Raw genomic sequence first — 25,071 nt, forward strand, 5'->3', positions numbered from 1 at the left:
TGAAGATGTGTGGAAACCTACATCTCTGAGAAAATGGAAGTTAAGCAGTTGATTGTGGTTTTGAGGGTACTCTTGATTGGCAGAACAAGGAATCAGAAAAACTACCTGGAAGCAGGTGTCCTTAAAGCTCCTGTGCATCTGTTTCCCTCCCTGTATGGTGGCTCCAAAAACTAAACAATGCCTCCTGTACCCCTGCATTCCAAATCTCACACAAGTGAGGATATAGGTGAATTCTAACATGAAAAAATTTTTTCTTAACGTAAAATGGGTTTTATTTTCCGGGGAATGAGACTAATTGAACAAGCCAAATCCCATGTTGTCATCTGACTCCTCTGATTCCTCCTTCTCATCTTTCTTCTCCTCAGCTGCAGCTAACATGGAACCATAAAAGAAACAGATCCTAGAAATTGTCACATTACCCAGGTGACAAAACACAATTTATAAGAGCCATCTCCAATTCTACATGTTATTGTCCAATAACAGGTCTGTATTAATGCAAAGTCTATTACTTAAGTCCCAGCCTGAAGGAATGACAAAGAGCAAAAGGCAAAATATGTAAATACAGTTTACCCTTGAACAATATGGGTTTGAACTGTGCAGATCCACTTATTCATGGATTTTTTTCTATTGACTTACACAGTCCAAACATCAACTCCGTGGCTGGGAATCTGTGTATGTAGAGGGCTGACTGCAGTCATACTCAGATTTTCAACTGTATGGGAGGTCAGCACCCCTAACACCTGCATTGTTCAAGGGTCAACTGTCATTCACATGAGACTATACTCTATAATAAACTGCAATATTTACAAATTTAAGTCATCTTTTATTAGCAAGGAAAATGGAATAAAATGGAATAAGGGTCTTCTGGCCAAAACAAGAGAGTAGGTTTTCTCATAAGAAAGATGGAATATATAATGGGTACGGGATATCCAGTACTTGGCACAGGTGGCCAGTAGGAAAATCCCAACAAATACCAAAATATCATTTATCAATAGCTTCTTATTTATAAAACAATAGGATCATAAAAATTAAACCTACCTGTATATTAGAAATACACTTCTGTTTACCTATAGATCAAACAGTCTCCAAAATGAAGAGAGAAAAATGTTAACTTATTTAAGGAGAAAATACCCATTAATCTTATCTAGTATTGCTTGAAGAGTATTGCCTCAATGTTCATTTTTGGAAGTAGTAAATATCCACAGTTCAGAAGTCCACTTTAAAAATGCACTGATAAAGACAATATATTTATAATTTTTATAATAATTCTTTCATATTATAGTTTTCTGGAACATTATATATGGATTAATTTGTATCAGACTTTCTCATATTACTTATATTTACAGGGTTTCATTCCAGGGGGCTTTCACATGTAAGAATGAAGGCCAGCTGATGTCTTTGTCCACACTGCTTACACTCAAGAGGTTTTTATTTAGTATGAGATCTTTCATGCCTTCTAAAGGAACTGGGACGACTAAAAGCTTTCCCACATATTTTACATTTGTATGGTTTCTCGCCAGTGTGCATTCTCACATGACCTCGATAGGTAGTACGATAAATGAAGGCTTTTCCACATTCTTTACATTCATAGGGTTTCTCTCCAGTATGAGTATTTTCATGTGTTCGAAATGATGTGTAACAACTGAAGGCTCTACCACACTGTTTACATTCATAGGGCTTCTCTCCAGTGTGAGTCCTTTGATGTATTCTAAATGAACTGGGAAAATTGAAGGCTTTCCCACATTCCTTACATTTATAAGGTCCATCTCCAGTATGCATTATCATGTGTGTTCGAACACTTGAGGAAGAAATGAAGGCTTTCCCACATTCTTTACATTTATAAGGTTTCTCTCCAGTGTGCTTTCTCATGTGTCCTTGAAAGGTTGTGCGATAAATGAAAGTTTTCCCACATTCTGTACATTCATAGGGTTTCTCTCCAGTGTGTGTTCTTTCATGTATTCGGAAGGAACTGGGCCAACTGAAGGTTTTACCACACTGTTTACATTCATATGGTTTTTCTCCAGTGTGAGTCCTTTCATGTGATCGAAAAGAACTGGGACAAATGAATGCTTTCCCACATTCCTTACATTTATAAGGTCCTTCTCCTGTGTGTGTTATCATGTGTGTTCGAATGCTTGAGAGAGAAATGAAGGCTTTACCACATTCCTTACATTCATAGGGTTTCTCTCCAGTGTGAATTCTTTCATGTATTCGTAAACCTAGAGGAGAACTGAAGGTTTTGTCACACTGTCTACATTCATATTGTTTCTCTGCAGTGTGAGTCCTTTCATGTCTTCGAAAAGAACTGGGACAACTGAGGGCTTTACCACACTGCTTACATTCATAGGGTTTTTCTCCAGTGTGATTTCGTTCATGTATTCGCAAACCTAGAGGCGATCTCAGGGATTTACCACACTGTTTACATTCATAGGGTTTCTCTCCAGTGTGAGTTCTTTCATGTGCTCGAAATGAAGTGGAACAACTAAAGGCTTTCCCACATTCATTACATTTATAAGGAGCATCTCCAGTGTGTGTTATCATATGTCTTCGAAAGGTTGTGAGCCATGTGAAGGCTTTCCCACATTCCTTACATTCATAAGGTTTCTCTCCAGTGTGAGTCCTTTCATGTCTGTGAACAGATTTGTGGTAACTGAAGGCTTTCCCACATTCCTTACATTTATATGGCTTATCTTCATATTCGTGATACTCATAAGGTTTGTGTCCAGTGTGAGATCTGATATGTCTATTAAGGGATGAATGACGCACGAAGACTTTTCCACATACACTACATTTAAATGATTTTACACCAGAAGTAGTTCTCTTGTTCAGATTAAGATTTGGAATCTGGCTGATGGTTTCTCCACACTGATTACCTTCTTTACTTTCATGGAATTTTTCTACCATATGACTTCTGTAAAAAATGAGAAATATTATTATTTTTTTGGTTAATTTCCTATTTATCAGTAGGTTGTTGGAATTATATTTTTATAATTTACAACACAAGTGAACGTTTTCTGTCCTTTCTGAATTGTTTCAATATACTGATGCTCTGTAAGAGGACTTAACCTTAGCTATTCTGAAAACAGTGATATTAATATATGAGGTTAAGGGTAAATAAATTTGAAGTTGTTTTATTTGCTTGTTTTTAAAAATCCATGACATGTTAGAATTCTCATGTGGAACAATGCTGTTTATTGAGTGACTCACCGTAGTTTTCTCTCCTGGGCTTTGTACTGATATTCAGTGTTATGATCTTCCCAGTTTTCTCCTAAATGCAGACCTAGAAAAATAATTCCAAATTATTAGAAATTAGAAAAAAAAATTAGGTTCTGAGAGAACAAGATGGTGGAATAGGTAACAGAGGTATCCGCTGCCTCCCACAACCACATCAAAATTACAACTAAAATACAGAACAACCATCATTCAGAACCTCCTGAAATCTAGCTGAACAGAAGTCCTACAACTAGGGAACTGAAGAAGCATCGACACCAGTAGGAGGGGAGGAGATGCAGGGCAGATCAGGGCAGATCTGTGGAGACATGGCCGCAGTCCTGCATCAGTGGTTTAAAACCGGGAGGGATATCTTGGCGGTGGAGGTTTCCTGGAGGAGTGAGGCCCCCTGCCCAGGGTTCCAGTGCTGGGAAGAGAAGTCCCTACAACTTAGGTCTGTATAAAACCAGCGTGGAGTGAGGCTGAGCGAAGTGGAGGCTGAGGGAGTCTCAGGCAGCATCTCTTAAAGGGCCGTCACACGGACTTACTCTGACACACTCCCTCTGAGCTCCAGTGCTGGGAAGCAGCTTGAAAGGAACCTGGGACATTTGGCGAGGAACTAACTTGCATGGAATTGGGGCAAGAGCTGGAGGGGCAGCTTTCTCCCAGACAGAGAGCTAGCAGGGGTCATTGCTCCTTTGACGAGCCTTCCTCCCCTTGAGCCAGCAAGCAGGCGCCATATTTGAATCACCAGCAACCTGACTCACACCTTTCGCCCCACTCTGGTGATTCCCAGAGACCCTGCCCCTCTCTGCTTCCAAACTCATCCAAGCCATTTGCAGTGGCTTTTCCATGCAAGTGGCCTCTCTAGCTCATGCTTAAGACTTTCCTAAAATCTCTAAAACAAGCAGCAGCGGCCCCAGGCCTTGCACAAGCCGCAGCCTGCACTGATTCATACCTTGGACTCTCCTGCGCACCTACAAGCCCAGCACAAGTAGCAGCCATCTATGGTTTGTTGTGCAGCTCATGCTGGGTGGCCCTCAGCAAGGCACAGGAAGAGGCTGACTTTGAACCTCCTGGGAGGCCCCAGAGTCAGTGTTCCTAGTGGTCAGCTTCAACCATGCTGGACTACAGCCCTACAACATCCACAAATGACACACTCAAGAGGAAGACTCAGTGAACACCAAAGCTCCACTGAAGTAAATCCTGCTCCCTAGGGTTGTCTCCAGCACACTAGCTCTTTGGCTATAGCTGTAGCTGGTCCTCACAGCTGATTGGCCTGGGGGTCAATTCCTCCCAGGGACACCAATAGCAACCAAGGCTCAACTACAATGGGACAATGCACACAGCCTACACAGGGGAGCACCTAGAAGGCCCAGCTCAGGTGACTGGGGAGGCTGAGCTACTGGACCCTACAGGACACCTACTACACAAAGTCATTCTACGAATTCCAGGAGACATAGCAGCTCTTCCTTATACATAGAAACAAATACCAGGAAGCAGACAAAATGTGGAGGCAAAGAAACATGTCACAAATGAAAGAACAGAAGAAATCTCCAGAAAACGAACTAAATGAAATGGGGCCAAGCAAGCTAGTAGATATAGAGTTCAAAATAACGGTTATAAGGATGCTCAAGGGTCTTAGTAAGACTATTAAGGAAACTAGCAAGATCATCACTGACATAAAGTACCAATGAGAAATGAAGGCTACACGAACTGAAATGAAGAATAACTTATAGGAAATCAACAGTACAGTAGAGGACACTGAGAATCAAATCAGCAATTTGGAATATGAGGAAACAAAAAACACCCAGTCAGAAGAGCAAAAAGAAAAAAGAATCCAGAAATATGAAGATAGTGTAAGGAGTCTCTGGGACAACTTCAAGCGGCTCAACATTTGCATTATGGGAATGCCAGAAGGAGAAGAGAGCAAGAAGTTGAAAACCTGTGAAAAAATAATTACAGAAAACTTACCGTACCTGGTGAAAGAAAAAGACTTACAAGTCCAGGAAGCAGAGTACCAAACAAGAGAACCCAAAGAGGCCCAAAAGCAGCAAGAGAAAAGCAGTTATTTACCTACAAGGGAGCACCCATATGACTGTCAGCTCATTTCTCAACAGAAACTTTGTAGTCCAGAGTGAGTGGTAAGAAATATTCGAAGTGATGAAAAGCAAGAACTTACAACAAAGATTACTCTACCGGCAAAGCTATCATTTAGAAATGAGGGTCAGATAAAGAGCTTCACAGATAAGAAAAAGCTAAAGGAGTTCATCACCACCAGACCAGCACTACAGGACATGTTGAAGGGTCTTCTTTAAGAAGAAGCTAATGAACAAAGGAATCTGACAAACTAAATAGATCCAGAGACATTGATGCATGCAACAGACGGTTGTATCTCAGAGGAAGAGGGAAGGGGAGTGGGAAGAGATTAACCAAAGAAGTTATATGCATATATGCATAACCCACGGACACAGACAATAATGGGGTGAAGGCCTGGGGAGGGTGTGGGAGTGAGGTAGAGGGGGTCAATGGGGGGAAAAAAGGGACACCTGTAATACTTTCAACAATAAAGATAAATTTAAAAAAATTATTAGATTCTAAGTCCATGATGAATTCTGACCATGCTTAGTTTATTTGCTAATATATTCCCTTTTCCACATCTTGAAACAACACTGATGTGCAAGAAATACTTGTTAAGAGCTGAATTTGCAAAAGGGGGGTGGAGATTAGATGCATTCAGAAGAAAAAGGACTACTATATATATGAAATTTTCTTTTATATAAACCAAATGCTGACCCCACAGAAAAAAACCCAAATTGAGACAGATAACTTAAAAGGAAAAAAAGGAAATAGAAGAAAAAAGGATAAAATACCACCAAACAAACACAACAGACAGAAACACATAGGAAAAGAACCAATGGAGGCACAGAGCTACCAGAAAACAAAGGATAAAATGGCTATAGGAAATCTACATACAATCAATAATTACCCTAAATGTAAATGGACTGAATTCACCAATAAGGAGGCACAGAGTAGCCCTGGACAGTCTTGCTCAGTGGTTAGAGCATTGGCCGTGGACCAAAGGGTCTCAGGTTTGATTACCAGTCAAGGGCATGTACCTCAGTTGCAGGTTCAATCCCCAGCCACAGTTGGGGCGAGTGCAGGAGGCAACTAATCGATGTGTCTTTCTCATGTTGATGTTTCTTTTTCTTTTTTTTCCTCTCTCTCCCTCTCTCCCACTCCCTCCCTCCCCTTCACTTTCTAAAAAAAAATCAATGGAAAAATTATACTCAGGTGAGGATTAAAAAAAAAAAAAAAGAGGCACAGATTGGATAAAAAAACAAAGCCTAGCCTTATGTTGTCTTCAGGAGACTCGTCTAAGGTGCAAGACAAATATAGACTCATACTGAAATGGTGGAAAATGATTCTCCATGCAAATGGCATCCACAGAAAAGCAGGTGTAGACATACTTATATCTGACAAAACAGATTTCAAGATAACAAAGGTAACAAGTGACAAAGATGGACATTTTATAATGATAAAGGGAACACTACATCAAGAAGACGTAACACTTTTCAATACATATATATCCAATAAGGGAGCACCGAAATATAAAGGAACTACTAAGAGAGCCAAAGAGAGACACTGACAAAAACACAATTATAGTAGGGGACCTAAATACCCCATTGACAGCTATAGATAAATCATTTAAACAGAAAATCAATAAAGAAATATCAGCCTTAAATGACACATTAGACCAAATGGACATAATTGACACTTACAGAGCCTTTCATCCCAGGACACCTGATTATACCTTCTTCTCCAGTGCACATGGAACACCCTCAAGGACAGACCATATGCTGCATCACAACACTAGCCTCAACAAATTTAAGAAGATTGAACTCGCTCTGGCCAATGTGGCTCAGCTGGTTGGGCATCATCTGTGCACGGAAAGGTTGCCGGTTCAGTTGCCAGTTCAATTCCCTGTTGGGGCACATCCTGGGTTTTGGGCTCAATCTTTGGTGGGGAGTGTGCAGGTGGTCGATCAATGTTTTGTTTTCACATCCATGTTTCTCTCTCTCTCCTCTCCCTTTCTCTCTAAAAATCAATACAAAATCTAAAAAAAAAATTGCACTCGTACCAAATATATTCTTCAACCACAATGCTTTGAAATTAGTAGTCAACTGCAAAAAGAAAGAAAGAAAAAAGAAAACCCCCACAAAATAACCACCCCACAAATATGTGAAGATTAAACAACATGCTACTAAAAAAATGACAAGGTCAAAGAAGAAATAAAAGGAGATCAAAAGACAGAGATAAATGAGAATGACAAGATGACATGTCAAAACTTTTGGGACGCAGTGCAAGCAATAACAAAAAAAAAAATTTGTTCTCTGACAAATTAAGTAAGAAAGTTGTCATCCTTACCTATGGAGGCCAGGTTCCTGAAGGTTTCCTTCATCACATCTCTATAGAGTTTCTTCTGTGAAGGATCCAGTAAAGCCCACTCCTCCAGGGTGAAGTTCACAGCCACATCCTCAAAGGTCACTGAGTCCTAAAACATTGCAAATATGTATATAGTAGGATGTGTGAATCTAACAGCACTGGGGATTTATACTGAATTTATAGGAAGGTTACATATGATTCTGTGGTCTCCAAACACTTATTTTATGTCTTGGTCATCAGAAACTTATTCTGTCCACACTTCCTCATAAATTTAACAGCATCATGCAATACTTGCATCCTCCCATAACCATATCAAAATTACAACTGAACTACAGAACCACCATCATTCAGAACCACCTGAAATGTAGCTGTACAGACGTCCTACAACTAAGGATATAAAGAAGAAGCCACATTAAGACTGGTAGGAGTAGAGATGTGGAATGGGCTGGTCCCACACCCACATGTGGTGGTTAAAAATCAGGAGGGATATCTCGGCTGGGGAGGTCCCCCCTGATGAGCAAGGGGTCTCAGTCCCACACCAGCCCAGGGTTTCAGTGCCGGAAAGAGAAGTCTCTATAACTTCTGGCTGTGAAAACCAGTGGGGATTGTGGCTGAGACAGAGGGCTGCTGGAGTCCCAGGTGTTCCTCTTAAAGAACTGGTGCACAGACTTAAGCAGACTTACTCCCTCTGAGTTCCAGCACTGGGGCAGCAGCTCAAAAGATGCCAGAGACATACTGGCATGAATGGAATTGTCTGGCATCAGGGTGAGGGCTAGAGGGGCAGCCTTCTCCCAGACAGAAGTACTGGCAGAGGCCATTGTTCACGTACCCTGCAGAGCCAGCAGCTGAGTGCCATATCTGAGTCTCCATCAATCTGACTAACACTGTCTCCCTACCCTGGTGATTCACTGAGACCTCACCCCAACCACTGAAGCCGTCTCCAGTGGCTTTTCCATACCAAAAGCCTGTCTTGGCTCATGCTGTGATCTTTCTTAAAATCTCTCAAAGGTTCACAAATCCCAAACAAGCAGCATCTGGCCTCTGCATGCTGCATACCTCTTGCTCAATGGCTCCAAGCCCAGAACTAGCATCAGCCAGACTTGGTTTTCAGCTTGGCCTCTCCTGGGCACCTTCAAGCCCAGAACACGTAGCAGCCACCTACAGACTGCTTTGTAGTTCATGCCAGGTGGCCCTGGGCAGGGCACAGGAGGCAGCTGACCTTGGCCTGCATCTCCCAGGAGGACCCTGATCCAGTGCATCTGGTGGCCAGCTTCAGATAACGCTGAGCCCCACTGAAAGGAGTTCTGCTCCGTGGGGTTTGCTCCTGCACAGCAGCATCTCTGATGTAGTCACAGTCAGTCCTCAAAGACAACTGGCCTAGGGTATTAATCCCTCCCAATGATATGCCAAGAGCAATCAAGGATCAACTACAACAGAAGTATACACACAGCCCACAAAGAGGGTGTACCTGGAGTGCCCTGCTCAGGTGACCTGAGAGGCTACACCACTGGGCCCTACAGGATATGTACCACATAAGGCCACCTCACCAAGACTGGGAGACACAGCAGATCTACCTTTTACATAGAAACAAACACAGAGAGACAGCCAATATGGGAGACAAACAAACCTGTCCCAAATGAAAGAACAGAAATAATCTCTGGAAGAAGAAATAAATGAAATGGAGGCAAACTACCAGATACACAGTTCAAAACAATGGTTACAAAAATGCTCAAGAAACTTAGTGAGAATTCCAATGGCATAAAAAAAGAAAATAGAAATTATAAAAACCAGTCAGAAATAAAGAATACAGTAACTAAAATGAAGAATACATTAAAGGGAATCAACAGATGAAATGAAGCAGAAGACTGAATCAGTGGGTTGACAGATAAGAAAGCAGAAAATATCCAATCAGAATAGCAAAAAGAAAAAAGAATCCAAAAAAATGAAGACAGTTTAAGGGGCCTCTGGGACAACACCAAGCATACCAGCATTCATATCATGGGGATGCTGGAAGAAGAAGATAGAGCAAGGAATTGGAAACCTATTTGAAGAAATGGTGACAGAAAACTTCCTTAACCTGGCAAAAGAAATGGATAAGCACAAGAATTGCAGAGTCCTAAACAAGATAAACCTAAAGAGGTCCACACCTAGACGCATCATAATTAAAATGGCAAAGGTTAAAGACAAGGAGAGAATCTTAAAAGCAGCAAGGGAAAAGCAGTTACCTGTAAGTGAAGGGATTAAGAAGTACCAATTGTAGTCATGGGGATGTAAAGTACAGCATAAGGAATATAGTCAATAACATTGTAATAACTATATATGGTGTCAGATGGGTACTAGATTTATTGGGTTGATCACTTCATAAGTTATATAAATGTCTAATCATAGGGCATGATTAGACACCTGAAACTAATATAATATTGTACTTCAACTGTTGTTAAATTAAAAATTATTTTAAAAATTCATCAGAAGAAGGTAAAAGATAAGAAAGTTAGAGCATAAGAAAAGGAATTAGTGAAGGTAAAATATCTTCTTTTTCCTACTATTTGTACTTAATCTGACAAATACTACTTTGTTTAAGTTAGTAACAGTAACAATGTATTCAGTAATTATAGTTTATGGATAAGTGAGACAAACGATAGCAATGCTAGAAGGGAGAGACAGATGAATTGAAAATAGAACTTACCCTAATAAGATGGGTTTGAACTGTGTGGGTCCACTAACATGTGGATTTTTTAAAGCCTCCTCAGCAACTCCCCAGGCCCCCCTGCAGATACTCAGAAATGTAGACAAAGCCCACAACTACCTGTAACTAAACAAACCAAAGGGGGGGAAATGGATAGGAGAGCCATTTTTGTTGTCGTTAAACCTCACCAGAGGATATTTTTTCCATTGTTTTTTAGAAAGTGAAAGGGAGTGAGGGACAGAGTAAGGAAGGGAGGGAGGGAGGGAGAGAGAGAGAGAGAGAGAGAGACAGATGTGAGAGACACATAATTGGTTGCCTCCTGCACATGCCCTGACTGGAGGCAGGGAAAGAACCTGCAACCCAGGTCGCGCCCTTGACCAGGAATTGAATCCGCGACCCTCCAGTGTGCAGGCTGACGCTCTAACCACTGTGCAACACCAGCCAGGGCTTGACCAAGTGTTTTAAAACTTTTGATATTATTTGACAAACTTCCCAAAATTCAAAAATTAAAGTCTTTTCCTTTCCCTGAAAATAACTTTTGAGATTTTTAAGAAGATTCCTGAAACATTTAAAATGACCTCTCTCTTTCTAAAACGGGGAAATTAAAATAAGTAGGCCTGTTTGCCATGCTAATATACAAGGGAAGCATTGTCAAATAAGGAATAATAATTATGTTGTATTTGTAAGCATTATTACCAAAACAGTATGTTCTAGAAATCATATAAAATTTCTAAAGATCTAAAATGTCCTATGTTATCATTTATAATTCTGTTATCTTAAAATATTCAGAGTTGAACAGAAAAGCAAATTTCTTTGTCAACTGCACCGTAATCCGATCTCTAAACATGTCATTGATAATCAGGAAATTCACAGAAATCAGGAAAATATTAAAAATTAAAATAACAAAAAGGGTATAAAGTCATGCATCACTGAACACTGGGGATATGCTCTGAGAAATGCATCAATAGGTGATTTTGTTGTGCAGACATCACAGAGTGCATTTACACAAACCTAGATGGTGTAGCCTACTAAACACCTAGGCTATATATAGTATAGCCTATTGCTCCTAGGCTACAAACCTGTACGTTGTGTTATTGTACTAAATACTGTAGGCAATTGTAACTGTAATATGTTGTGCTATAACATTATGATAGCTGTGATATCACTAAGTAATAGTTTTTCAGCTCCATTATAACCTTATGGGACCACTGCCATACACGAACTCTGTTGCTGACCGAAACATCATCATGTGGTACATGACTGTAGTTGAATCAAACAGCACTAAACAACTGGTTTGAATGAAATTTATGGAATACTTCATCTACTGATAGCAGAATACATACTCTACTCAAGTTCACATGGAATATTCACCAAGACAAACCATCTTCTGTAACATAAAACATACCTTAACACATCTGAAAGAGCAGAAATCATACAAAATAATGCTTTTAGACTCCAATGGCATTAATCTAGAAATAAGTAACAGGAAAATAGCTGGAAAACCCCCAAACACATGGAAATTAAGCAACACTTTTTATTTTTTATTTTGAGAGTATGTTTATTAAAGATGGGGACAGTGAAACAAGGAAGGGCTTAGGATAAAAGGAGGCACAGGAGAGAGCCTAGGCAGGGCTACTTTGGCTCCCCAGACATGTTATAGGAAAGCAATAAGCCTAGGAAAGACTGCTTTGGCTTACTGAGAAGTAAAAGACACAGCAACAGAAGTGAGCCAAGGCGGGGCTGCTGTTAGCCACTGAAAAGTCAGAGAATAGGGGGCCTCAGAGACAGGTTCAGGGGGTTAGCCCAGTACGAGATGCTGCTGCCCATTGGTCCCCTGGTTGCAAGTCTCGTGGAGACTCTTAAAGTTTAGGAGTTGCACTCCTGAGAGGGAAGAAAGGCATGGTCATGCTCCCACGAGGGAGAGTGCTGCCTAAACAACATTTCTAAATAACACAGAGAATTTAAAAAGTCTCTAGCCCTAGCTGGTTTGGTTCAGCGGTTAGAGTCAGCCTGCGAAATGAAGGGTCCCGGGTTCGATTACGCTCAAGGGCACATACCTCTGTTGCAGGCTGGATCCCTGGCCCCAGATGGGGTGCCTGTGGGAAGCAACCAAGCAATGTGTCTCTTTCACATTGATGCTTCTGTTTTTCTCTCCCTCCCTTCCACTCTCTCTGAAAAGCAATGGAAAAAATATCCTCGAGTGAGGATTTAAAAAAAAAAGTTTCTAGGGAAATCATAGCTTATTTTGAATTACAGATGCTCCTTGACTTATGAAGGGGTTACATCCTGATAAACCCATCGTAAGTTCAAAATGCATTTAATCTAACCTACCAAACATTATATCTTAGCCTAGCCTACCTTAAACATGCTTAGAACACTTACATTAGACTACAGTAAGGCAAAAATAATCTAATACAAAGCCTGTTTTATAATAAAGTATTGAATATCTCATGTAATTTACTGAATACTGTACTGAAAGTAAAAAAATAGAATGGTCGTATGGGCATCACTTTCACAACATTGTAAAGCTGAACAATTGAAAGTCAGAGATCATCTATAAATGAAATGAAAATAGAATATATCAAAGGTTGTCTGTATGCGGTAATAGTAGTAAGAGTAGTGCCTAGAAAAAACTTTATACCACTGAACAAATAAACTAGAGAAAAAGAATGACCTATAATCATAATGTAAGTATCTCTGTGAGAAAACAACAGAAAAGAGCAAATTAGGCCTAAAGTAAGCAGAATAAAATAGTCCAGTTCAAAATGGTGATGTAAGAGAATTCTGAATTCATTTCCTCCCACAGATACACCAAATCCACAGCTACATACCAAACAATTTCCTTGAAATAAAACCCATATCAAAGTAGGTAGGAGTGGCTGAGATACAAACTTGCCATAAACCCCACCCCTGTTGTGGAAACCCAACAACTGGGAGGGAACTCAAAACCCCAAACTTCTTGAGGAGCAAAGATCTTGAACCCCACATCTGGCACCCCAACTTTTAAGGCCTGCACCTGAAGACGAACCCTTTTGAAAGTTAATAGGGCTGTGTCCATGACACCAACAAGGCTACGGCAAACTAAACAATAGTTCTTAAAGGGTTCATACTTGTGCACTCACCCACCCGAGGGCCCAGCATAGAGGAAGCCAAATGAAAAGAGCTCATCCCTTCTGTAAAAGAGGCTTACTTGCTTATCTTAAATCCTCAGCCAGAAGGGCAGGCATCTACTTTAACACACATCTAGGGGCCTACTGAAATAGTCTCTAAAGACGGAGGTCTGTGGATGGAATTTCCACTCTTCCTCTGCCTCTCTCCAGCAATCTAGTAGTCCTCAGGATCTTGTGCCCTTGACTGGTGCCACGATTTTTGCAGCTGTCACCAGGGAAACACCTCTAGCTCTGGGGGACAGATCACCTGGCTCTGGGGCTTATGCTTGAGGATCCCAAAGGAATGTAACAAATCAAGAGAGTTCTTAACTGGCTATCACACTGAGGGTACAGCAGAGAGGCAACAGAACAGATGCCCAGTCTTTCTGTGAAAGAGGCCTATTAGCTTATCTTAATTGCAGCCTGAAAGGCAGGCATCTAATTTAGCATACAACTAGGGGCCTACTGAAATAACTCTCCAAAGACAGAGCCTAGTGGGTACAATCTTTACATTTTACCTCTGCCTTACTCTAGCTCACCAGTATCTCCTGGAAAGGAGCTTGTACACTTGGTCTGGTGCCCCGATTTTTGTGGCTGCTGCCCAGGGGCACACCTAAATTGTCTAGCTTTGGCTAACTAGTGGGGCTTTTGTTCATGGGTCCCATGAACAACAAAGGAGAAACTAGTCTTGGCACAGCACTGAAAGAGCAGACTAAAACACCCCACTCTTTCTGTGAAAAAGGCTTATTTGCTTGTCCAGGAGCTTTGGTCTGAAGGGCAGGCTTCTGGTTTGGCACACATCTAGAGACCTATTGAGATACTGTCTGGAGACAAAGGCTGGAGATAACCATCTTTGCACCTTCCATCAACCTCACTCTAGGCTGCCAATATCTGTGAAAGAGGATTATTAGCTTACCTTCACAGCTGTAGGCTTCTAGTTAAACACACAGGTAGGGCCCAACTACATCCTCTCAGAGACTGGAAAGGTTGGAGGGTGCCATCTTAACACTCTCTCCCATCCTGTCCCAGCCCCAGCTCACTGGTGTCTCCGAGAAAGGAGCTTGCATACACGTCTGGTGCCCTAGCTTTTGTGTCTGCTGCCCAAAGAACGCATCCCTTGACAGCCTGGCTCTGCTGGCCAGCAGGGCTTGTATTCATGGGTTCAATAGGACAGAAGCTAAGAAAGAAACAATGCTTTTAAAAAAATATATATCTTTATTGATTTCAGAAAGAGGAAAGGAGAGGGAAAGAGATACAAACATCGATGAGAGAGTCATTGATTGGCTGCCTCCTGCAGGCCCCCTACTGGTAATTGGGACTGCAACCTGGGCATGTGCCCTGACTGAGAATTGAACGGCGATGTCCTGGATGATAGGTTGTGGCTCAACTGCTGAGCCATGCCAGCCCAGCAAAAGAAACAATTCTTAATTGGCTATCACCCCAGAGCTCAGCACAGAGGGAGCAGACAGAAATGCCCATCTACCAGTCTTCCCCTGAAAGAGGTGTATTGCATAATTTAAAAGCTGCTGCCTGAGGGCTGGCTTCCGGTATGTCTGAATCTAAGTGCTGACTGAGATCCTCTCCTTTGGGGCACTGACAGGTTTGGTACATCTTCAACTAGTGGGAGGCACTAAAAGAAAATGGGCTTATTGGACAATGACAAAAGTTTGAGAGATAACCAAGAACTAAGGCAGGGTTGAATGATAAGATTCACCTCATACAAAGTCACTCCTTCAAAATTGAGAGAAGTGCTCTTTCATCTAAAGCATAGAACCCAACACAGAGAGTCAAGAAAAACAAAGAAATATAGCAATAAATTCCTAATAAAATATAAGATAAACCTCAGAAAAAGACCTTAATGAAAAAGATAAGTGATGTACCTGATAAAGAATTCAAAATAACAGTCATAAAGATGCTCACCTATTCTCTACAAAGTGAGAATTTCAACAAAGGGAAAACATAAAAGTACAAGCTAACAAATCACAGCTGAAGAATAAAATAACTAAGTGGAAAAATACAACAGAGAGCACCCTGGCCAGTGTGACTCAGTTGGTTGAGCACTGTCCCATAATCCAAAAGGTTGCCAGTTCTATTCCTGGTCAGGACACATATTCAGGTTGCAGGTTTGATCCCCAGTCGGGGTGCGTATAGGAGACAACTGATTGGTGTTTCTCTTTTAGATCGATGTTTCTCTCTCTCTCCGCTCCCTCTCTAAAATCAATAAAAATATATTTAAAAAATACAATAAAGGGGCTCAACAGCAGACTGAAGCAGAAGAAAGGATCAGTGAACCCAAAGGCAAGGCTGTGAAACTAACTGATCCAATAAGACCAGCGGGGGGAAAAAGGAGTTATGATAGCTTAGGGGATTTATAGAACAACATCCAGCAGAACAACATTTGTATTATAGGCATCCCAAAGGAGGAAAAAGGGGGGGGGGGGGTCAGAAACCTTATTTTAAGAAATAATGGCTGAAAACTTCCCTAACCTGGGGAAAGAAACAAACATCCAGATCCAGGAAGTTCCAAAAACAATGAACCCAACAAGACCCACAGAAAGACACATTATAATTAACGTGTCAAAAGTTAAAGATAAGAAAATTCTAAATGCAGTAAGAGGAAAAAATAAGTTACACACAAGGGGACTGTATCCACTTTCATCAAGGGATACATCATCCAGACAGAAAATTAATAAGGATATATGATATGTTAGACCAGATGGACTTAAAAGACATATCATCTAAAAGCAACAGAATACACATTCTTAAGTGCACAAAGAACATTCTCTAGGATAAGTCATATTGGCCATAAAACAAGTCTTAATAAATTTAAAAAGATTAAAGTCACATCAAGTATCTTTTCTGTCCAAAATGGTATCAAGCTACAATGCAATGGTAAGAAAAAAAACTGGAAAATCTGCAAACATGTGGAGATTAAATAATATGGTGCTGAACTACCAATAGGTCAAAGAAATCAATAGAAAAACAACAGGTGCACTCTCCCTCCCAGAAGCATGCCTGCGCCTTTCCCTTTCCTTTCTTCTTCCCCTACAGGGGTGCATCTCCTAAAGTCTAAGGGACCTCACGGGACTTGCAACCAGGCAAGCAATGGGCAATAGCAGCTTGACCAGGCTAATCCCCTGAACCTGTCCCAAAGACCCCCTTTTCTCTGACACTCCAGTGAGCTGACAGCAGCCCCGCCTTGGCTCTCTCTCAGCCCCTTTATTGTATTTTTTAAATATATTTTTATTGATTTTAGAGAGGGAGCGGAGAGAGAGAGAAACATCGATCTAGACCTAGATCCTAGGTCCTAGACCTAGGCCCTTCCTGTTTCACTATTCCCAGCTTGGTAAACTTACACTCAAAATAACAGAAATTTTTTTTAAAAAAGAGAGAAATGTTAGATGGGCCAGGTACAGAAACCCAGGTACAGAGACTCACCAGGTCAGGAAGCCCTGGATGCCTAGCAAGGGGCAAAACTGGGAAAACAAGAAACTTGTCCCCAGGGTAATCTATCCTCCCCAAGCATATCGCTGGTCATGCACTTTAGACTCCCTGAGCGTTTTCTCCCTAAAGATAACATCTAGGTCTCAGTTGCATTTCAGTTCCAGGCCCAGGAAGGCAGCAAAACCAGACTAATGGTGCTGTGGCTGCCTCAGGACCAGCTACTTTGACTAATGACCTCCTGGCCTTGGCACCAACCAACTAGTGGAGATGAAGACCCTGAAGGAGCACACCTGGAAAGCTGATGAATATTCTATTGAGACACTCTCCTGAGACCTCCTCTAAGATTTCCACCTGCAAGAAAGAGATAACTATGCTCAGGACAAAGGACCCAATGTTCGCTCACCACCCTACCCAGGGGAGCACACCAGTGCCATCTCCTTCCCCCTTCTTCTTTCCAAGGGGATCCCATGAGACTTGCAACCAGGGGAGCAATGGGCAGCAACAACTCATCCTGGGCTTACCCCCTGAAACTGTCTCCAAGGCCCCCTTCTCTCTTTGACTTCTCAGTGAGCCAAAGCAGCCCAGACTAGTTTCTCCTTGTTGCTTCTTCTATGCTCTTCCTTCTTTCACTGTCCCAAGTATATTTTGCTGCCATTATGGACCCAACACCCTTTGACTCAGTGCTGTGTAGTCCCTTCCCTTTGGATATCCCCATCCTCTATCCTCCTTTCCTGAAATACATCCAATTTTTCTCAATCCACAGTCTGAGATGGCTATTTAGCCTGCCCATGTACCACCAACCTTAACCTTTTAAGAAACAACAACAAACACCCCTGAGACAAACGAAAATGGAAATACAATACACCAAAACTAATGGGGCGCATCAAAAGCAGTTCTAAAAGGGAAGTTCACAGCAATAAATATCTACATCAAGAAAAAAGAAAGATCTGAAAAACCCAATTTTACACTTCAAGGAACTAGAAAAAAGAAGAACAAATGAAGCCAGGTTAGTAAAAGGAAGAAAATAATAAAGATCAGAGTGGAAGTAAACAAAATAGAGACTAAAAAGACAATATAAAAGATCAATGAAACTAAAGGCTTGTTCTTTGACAAAACTGACAAAAGCTAGACTCACCAAGAAAGAAGACAGAGAGGACTCATAAATAAAATCAGAAATGGAGGAGGTTTTACAACTGGTATCACAGAAACAAAAAGGTTCATAAGAGATTGCTATGAACAATTATATGCCAATGAATTGGGCTATCTAAAAGAAATGGATAAATTCCTAGAAGTAATCTACTAAGATTGAATCATGAAGAAATAGAAAATCTGAATAGACTGATTACTAGTAAGAAGATTCAATCATTAATTAAAAACCTCCCAAAAAGAAATATCTAGGAACAGATGGTTTTACCGGTAAATCTATGAAATATTTAAAGAATTAAAACCAATCCTCAAACTATTCTAAAAAACAGATGGAACACTTTTTTACAAAGCACTGTCCTGATACCAAAACCAGATAAGGATGCCACAAGAAAAGAAAATTACAGGCCAATATCTCAAATAAACCTAGATACAAAAAAATCTCTCAACAAAATATTAGCAAACTGAGTTCAGCAACAGATTAAAAAGCCCTGGTAAGGTGGCTCAGTTGCTTGGAGTGTTGTCCTGTACACCAAAAGGTTGCAGGTTTGATTCCTGGTTAGGGCACATACCTGGGTTGTGGGTTCGATCCCCAGTTGGGACACGTATGGGGGCAATCGATTGATGTTCCTCTCTCTCTCTCTAAAAATCAATAAAAACATATCCTTGGGTGAAGATTAAAAAAAACAAAAAAACAATCCACTTGCAACTGCATCAAAAAGAATAAAATACCCAGGAATAATTTTAACCAAGAAATTGAAAGACCTGAATACTGAACTATACAAGACATTGATGAAAGAAATTGAAGACAAATAAATAGAAAGACATTCTATGCTCAGGGATTAGATAAATCAATATTGTTAAAATGTCCCTACTACACAAAGCAATTTACAGATTCATTGCAATTCCTATGAAAATTCCAATGGCATTTTCCACAGAAATAGAATGACTGTAAAATTTGTATGGAACTGCAGATGACTCCACATAGCTAAAGAAATTTTGAGAAAGAAAAACAAATCTGGAGGTATCATGCTTCCTAATTTCAAACTATATCACAAAGCTGTAGTGACTAAAATAATATGGTATTGGCATAAAAACAGACACACAGATCAATAGAAGAGAATAGTCTAGAAATAAACCCATGTTTATATGGTCAATTAATTATGACAAAGGAGTCAGGAATATAAAATGGGAAAGGCCAGGCTCTTCCATAAAGAGTGCTAGGAAGCCTGGCTGGGCGTGGCTCAGCGGGGTTGAGCATCAGCCTAGGATCCAGGAGATCAGGGTTCAATTCCCGGTCAGGGCACATGCCCGGGTTGTGGGCTCAATCCCAAGTCAGGTGTGTGCAGGAGGAAGCCTATCAATGACTCTCTCTCATTATTGATGTTTCTATCTCTCCCTCTCCCTCTCCCTTCCTCTCTTTGAAATCAATAAAGGTATAAAAAAGTAAAATAAAATAATACGATTAAAGGACTTAAAAAAAAAAAAAAAGAGTGTTAGGAAAACTGGACGGCCACATGCAAAAGAATGAAACTGGTTCACTATCTTACACCATACACAAAAATTAACTCAAAATGGATTAAATATCAGGAGATCAATAGTAGCCTTATGCTATATCTTAATGCCTATATCATTTACCTCACTTCATCTCATCATATAGGCACTGTATCATCTTACATCATCACAAGAAGAAAGGTGAGTGTAGTCTAGTAAGATATTTTGAGAGAGAAACCATTCACATAACTTTTATTATAGTATATTGTAATAATTGTTCTATTTATTATTAGTTATGTTAATCTCTAACTGCCTAATTTATAAATTAAACTTTATTATAGGTATGTATGTACAAAAAAACCCCCATTGCATATGTAGGTTCAGTACTACCTGCAGTTTCAGGCATCTACTAGGGTCCTGGAACATATCCCCTGCAGATACGGGAGCACTACTGTATCAGGAATAAGAGGGGAAAATGAAAAAGCATTTGATAAAATACAACACTCAGTTATAATAACAAGCTAGTAATAGAGGGAAGTTTCTGTTCTTGAAAAAGAACATCTACATAAAACTTGTAGGTAACATCATACTTGATGAAAAACTAGATGCTTTTCTGGTAAGATAAGGAATAAGGCAAGAAGTCTGCTCTCACTACTCCTATTCAACATTGTACTAGAAAACTCAGCTAATGCAACAAGGCAATAAAAGGAAACAAAAGGTATACAGATTAACAAGCAAGATATAAAACTTTCTTGAATATGACATGATTTTCTATGTAAACATTTGAAAGAATCCAAAAATCACTCTGGGAATTCATAAGAGAATATAGCAAGGTTTACAGATACAAAACTCCATTTCTTTCCTATAGACCCACACAAGTACAGTCAACTGATCTTTAACAAAGGACTAAAAGGCAATTCAATGGAGAAAAGAAAGTATTTTAAACAAATGCTGGAAATAGTGGTTATCCAAAAACAAAAACAGAAACAAAATTGATCTAGATATAGACCTTCTACTTTTCACAAAAATTAACTGAAAATAGATCATAGATCTAAATGTAAAATGCAAAAGTAAAAAACTCCTAGAAAATCACAAAGAAAATCAAGTTGACCTTGGTTTAACTGACAAATTTTAAGATACAACACCGAAAGCAAATTGTAACGATCATTAAATGAAACCCCATTCTACAAAAGACAGTGGTAAGAGAATGAAAAGAAGGGCACAGGCCAGGGAGGAAAAAATCTCTGTAGAACATTTATCTGATAAAGGACTGGCATCCAAAATGTCCAAAGAACTCTTAAAACTCAATAATAAGAAGACAGACAATCCAATGAAAAATGGGCAAAAAGATCTAAACACACATCACTGAAGAAGATACATAAATGGCAAATAAGCATATGAAAATAAGGTCAACATCAAATGTCATAGGGGAATTGCATATAAAACAACCATAGAGATCACTAGATACTTACTGCAATGGATAAAATTCAAGACTCAGAACACCAAATATGGTGAAGATGTAAAGCTACAGGAATCCTTATTCACTGCTGGTGGGAACGGAAAATGGTATGTCTACTTTGGAACACAGGTAGCTTCTTACAAAACTAAACATGCTCTTCCCATAGGATCTAATGATCATATGGGTCTTTACCCAAATGAGTTGAGAACTTGTATTCACATAGAAACATACAAACAGATATTTATAGCTGTCTTATTCATTAAGATATTCTTCAATAGTAGAATAAACAACCAACCTGTGATATAACTATATAATGAAATATTGTACAGAGATGAAAAAAATAAGGTTTCAAGCCATGAAAAGACAAGGAGAATACTTAAAAAGTATATTGCTAAGTGAGAGAAGATACTCTGACATGGCTACATACTGTATGATTCCAAGTAGATGACAATCTGGAAGAGCCAGTAAAAGATCTTTGCTTGTGAAGGATCTGGGGGTTGGAGGGAGGGATGAATGGATAGGTGAAACAGAGGGTATTTTGAGGGACACAAAACTATTATATATGATATAGAAATAATGGTTATATTTCATTATACATTTGCTAAAACCTATAGATTGTATAACACAAAGAGTCAATACTAATATAAAGAATGAACTTTAGTGCATCAATATTGATCCCTCAATTATAACAAATACGTGTAACATAATAATAGGACATGTGACAAACTGCGGCTGCAGTTTAATCAGAAACTACTTTCTGATTAATTTTTCTGTAAACCTGAAATGCTCTGGAAAAACTGAAATCTCATCATTTCATATCTTAAAAAACTACTAGACTTCAAAAAAATTAGTAACTATGCCCTGGCTAGTGTGGCTCAGTTGGTTGAGCATCTTCCTGTGCACTCAAAGGTTGCCGGTTCAATTTCCAGTCAGGGCACAAATCTGGGTTGTGGGTTCAATTCCCTGTGGGGGTGTGTGCAGGAGGCAGCCGACTGATGTTACGCTCTCACATCAATGTTTCTCTTTCTTTCTCCCTCTCCCTTCCTCTCTCTAAAATCAATAAACACATATTTTTTAAAAATTAGTGTCTAGTGAATTTTTTATCCTTCATATGCATTGTTTGTGTAAAATAAATAAATTACTATTTAATAGTTTGTTTTTAATTAACTTCTGCTATTTTAAATTTAATATTAATTTAATTCTAACTTTTGTATTTAGGAAATCATTCTAAGGTTAAATTCTTTAAACATGAAAGAGTATAAAAGTGCAAACTGTCAAATATAAAAATTTTCAGATCTCCTTCTAACTAAAAGGAAAGAGACATAGCTGGTCTCTATTTCACATTGGGGATATTGTCAGAAGTGAGTAGTTTAGGGGTCTGTATTTAATCCCTGAAACCTACTATGATTTTCAAAGATTTATAAAAGCTTGAGGTTTTTTTCTCATACCAATTCAAATAGAAATTCATTTGCCTTAAAAATAGTATAACCTTTTAAATATCAAAGTTCTCTAGGGACATGCAGATACAAAAACTGATCTTAAACTGAAAAATGTGCCCAAGAACTTATATATGTCCATCTCATAGTCTGAGATTCTAAAACGAAACAAAATTTCTGTTTGGTACCAGGATTTTCTTGCCTTACACACTTATTTCTCAATCACATTACATTTTCAAAGTCCAACATCAAAAATCTTTCATACTCACACAGGAAATAAAATTGTGTACTACTAAAAGAAACTACAGTTAGTCCTGGCCAGATAGCTCAGTTTAGAGCACGTATGCCAAGGTTGCAGGTTTGATCCTGGTCAGGGCACATACAAGAATCAACCAACAAATGTATAAATAAATAAGTGGAACAACAAATAGATGTCTCCCCCCACCCCCACACATCCTCCCTCTCTCTCCCTAAAAATAAAAAAAAAAGAAAAATAACATAAAAAAATAATAATAAAAGAAACTACAGTTAAATGACTGAAATATTTAATAGATAAAGATATCTAAAAGAAAGAAATGTAAATATTAAAATCAGCTCAAATAAGCAGCCTGGAGTTAAGAAAAAAAACTTACATTCAGAAAGTTAAAAATTCTCAAGCTTGAAGTCTAGATACTCCTGGTTGAGCTACAACTCCTAAAGTGGGTTAGTCCCTGCAGAAGGACCATATGTGCCACCTGAGCAGCCCCAGGAATGAATTCTGAGAGCTCCACATGCCCTCCTCTCCTGTAAGCATGGAAGTGCTCCCTCCCCTAGGCTTTCATTCTCGTGAGGAAACTCTCAGACTGATTCATTCATTTTAAGAGTCTGACCCAAATTCATAAACCTTTTGTCTAGGAGACAGAACTCCTGACCTTCACATACTTCCTCTAGTGGCACAATCAGTTAGTGTGTGGTACTTATACACAGACTTTGTCAGTACACCTATATCATGGATGCAAAACTTAACATGTAAAAATGGCTAGGCCTAAGGAAATTCCCTTTGCCCCTCAAGGTTGGGGTCGTGGTTTGGAGTCACTGGCCTCAGGCCTCTGCGCCCCAGTCACAACGTTTCGGATCACCACTTATAATTTAAATGACATAAACCCAGTGTTATAAGAATCCAAAATCACTTAAACCCAGTGTTTACATGCAAGGAGGAAAGAAAGTTGTAGGGGACTTTTACTAGTTCAACAAGGAAACCCACAAATACCTATTTCTATCAGAAATGAATATCAGTTAATTATTATGTCAAAGAAACTGATTTGTAAACAATCATATTGGAACACTTTTAGATGATGTAAGTCTAAGCCCTGACATGCCATTTGAAATCACCCTAAAGTTAAGAACAGATATCAAAATATTACTACACCCATTTGGGGGGCGGGGAAACAAAAATTTTACCTAATGCATGTAATAATGAATTTATTTTTTCTTTTCTGAAATCCACCTCTTTCTTGTCTCTTTGGAAATACTTTTTACTGTATCCCAAGCTCTAGTGATTTTTAAAATGTTTAATTTCTTGAAAAACTGTTTCAAGTGAATAAATCTTTTCAAAGTGACAAACGTAGGGAGGGGCAGCACTGACCTGAAATTGTGCTGAAAGCACGTATCACCCAGGAGTTTCCCGGGAGGAACATGCACCCAAAGGACTTCCCCTAGGATGTCTGTTCCCACAGGAAAGATCCTGGGGGAGAGGAACAGGGATTCATACAGCATATTCCAGGCGGCTATTCCCTGCTGTCCTCTCATGTAAAATACAGTATACACAAACTCAATCCTTGAAAAAAGTCAATCCGTGGCTCAATGGGCAAATAATAAAACAGTGCGTCTGTGAGAAACGCGCCGCGGAGGACAAACAGTTAATAATGATGCCGCGAACTGGCCAGGGGAAGATGGCGTCTGGGAAAGAGGGGAAAGACCCGGAAACGTCGGGACTAACTGCCACCCTAGGAAGAGTTAGGCTGAGGGGACAGGGTCGTGGGTTTGAGGCTCTGCTTCCCAAACATTTGGAAAAGTGAGGGGAAAACGAGTCCCCTGGGGAGAAAGAGGAAATGGGGACCCCACACGCCACAGCTCCTCCGCACAGAACCCTGGAAAATGAGTCACGATTGTCCCCAGATGACCCTTCCCGTGGTCACCGCATAACCTAGGGCTGAGGCGACCACGCGCAGTGACAGGCCGGCACGGCCGGGTCTGCGCTGCCAGCAGAGCCCCCATGCTGCGTGCCGGAGGGGACTGACGTCCAAGCCCACTCGGGTCCGGGTCCGGAGACTACGGAGAGACCTCGGGGAGACCGTGTCCCACCTCGGCGGGGGCCAACCACCTCCTCATCCCCATCTCCTGACACCCACCCCCGCCCACTCACCATTTCTCGGTTCGGGGGGTTCCCTGTCATCCACCTTCCGACTCCCTCCCGCGGCAAGTGCAGGCCACAACCCCGGAGGATGTGTCGCAGCTTCCTCAGGCCTTCGGAGAAGCGAGCGAGGGTCCACAACGTGGCAGGAGTAGGAGCTACCAGCAAGCAGTCCACGCCGTCCACGCCGGCCGCGGAGTCCACGCCATTAT

General features: G+C 40.3%; 1 protein-coding gene across 1 annotated transcript; it reads right to left on the reverse strand.

Annotated features, from left to right (window-relative positions):
- Window positions 1-578: 578 nt before the first annotated feature.
- On the reverse strand, window positions 579-25,001 carry LOC107533265 (uncharacterized). The gene is made up of 4 exons (XM_016207867.2): window positions 24,872-25,001; window positions 7,639-7,765; window positions 3,208-3,280; window positions 579-2,911 (listed from the first exon to the last, which is right to left on the reverse strand). Exons 1-4 carry the CDS (start codon window positions 24,899-24,901, stop codon window positions 1,429-1,431), a joined length of 1,713 nt encoding a protein of 570 aa, XP_016063353.2. The 5' UTR covers window positions 24,902-25,001; the 3' UTR covers window positions 579-1,428.
- Between the last annotated feature and the right edge of the window lie 70 nt (window positions 25,002-25,071).

Source organism: Miniopterus natalensis, chromosome 4, assembly GCF_054644295.1.
Source record: "Miniopterus natalensis isolate mMinNat1 chromosome 4, mMinNat1.hap1, whole genome shotgun sequence".
Classification (NCBI taxonomy): Eukaryota; Metazoa; Chordata; class Mammalia; order Chiroptera; family Miniopteridae; genus Miniopterus; species Miniopterus natalensis.

Bases quoted from the DNA above. Each gene is read 5' to 3' on its own strand.
- LOC107533265 (XM_016207867.2), bottom strand. From the start codon at position 24,901: ATGACAGGGAACCCCCCGAACCGAGAAATG. The intron at 3,281-7,638 runs GTAAGGATGACA...TTATTTTTCTAG, and splicing joins CAGGAACCTGGCCTCCATAG to GTCTGCATTTAGGAGAAAAC. The intron at 2,912-3,207 runs GTGAGTCACTCA...CATTTTTTACAG, and splicing joins GCCCAGGAGAGAAAACTACG to AAGTCATATGGTAGAAAAAT.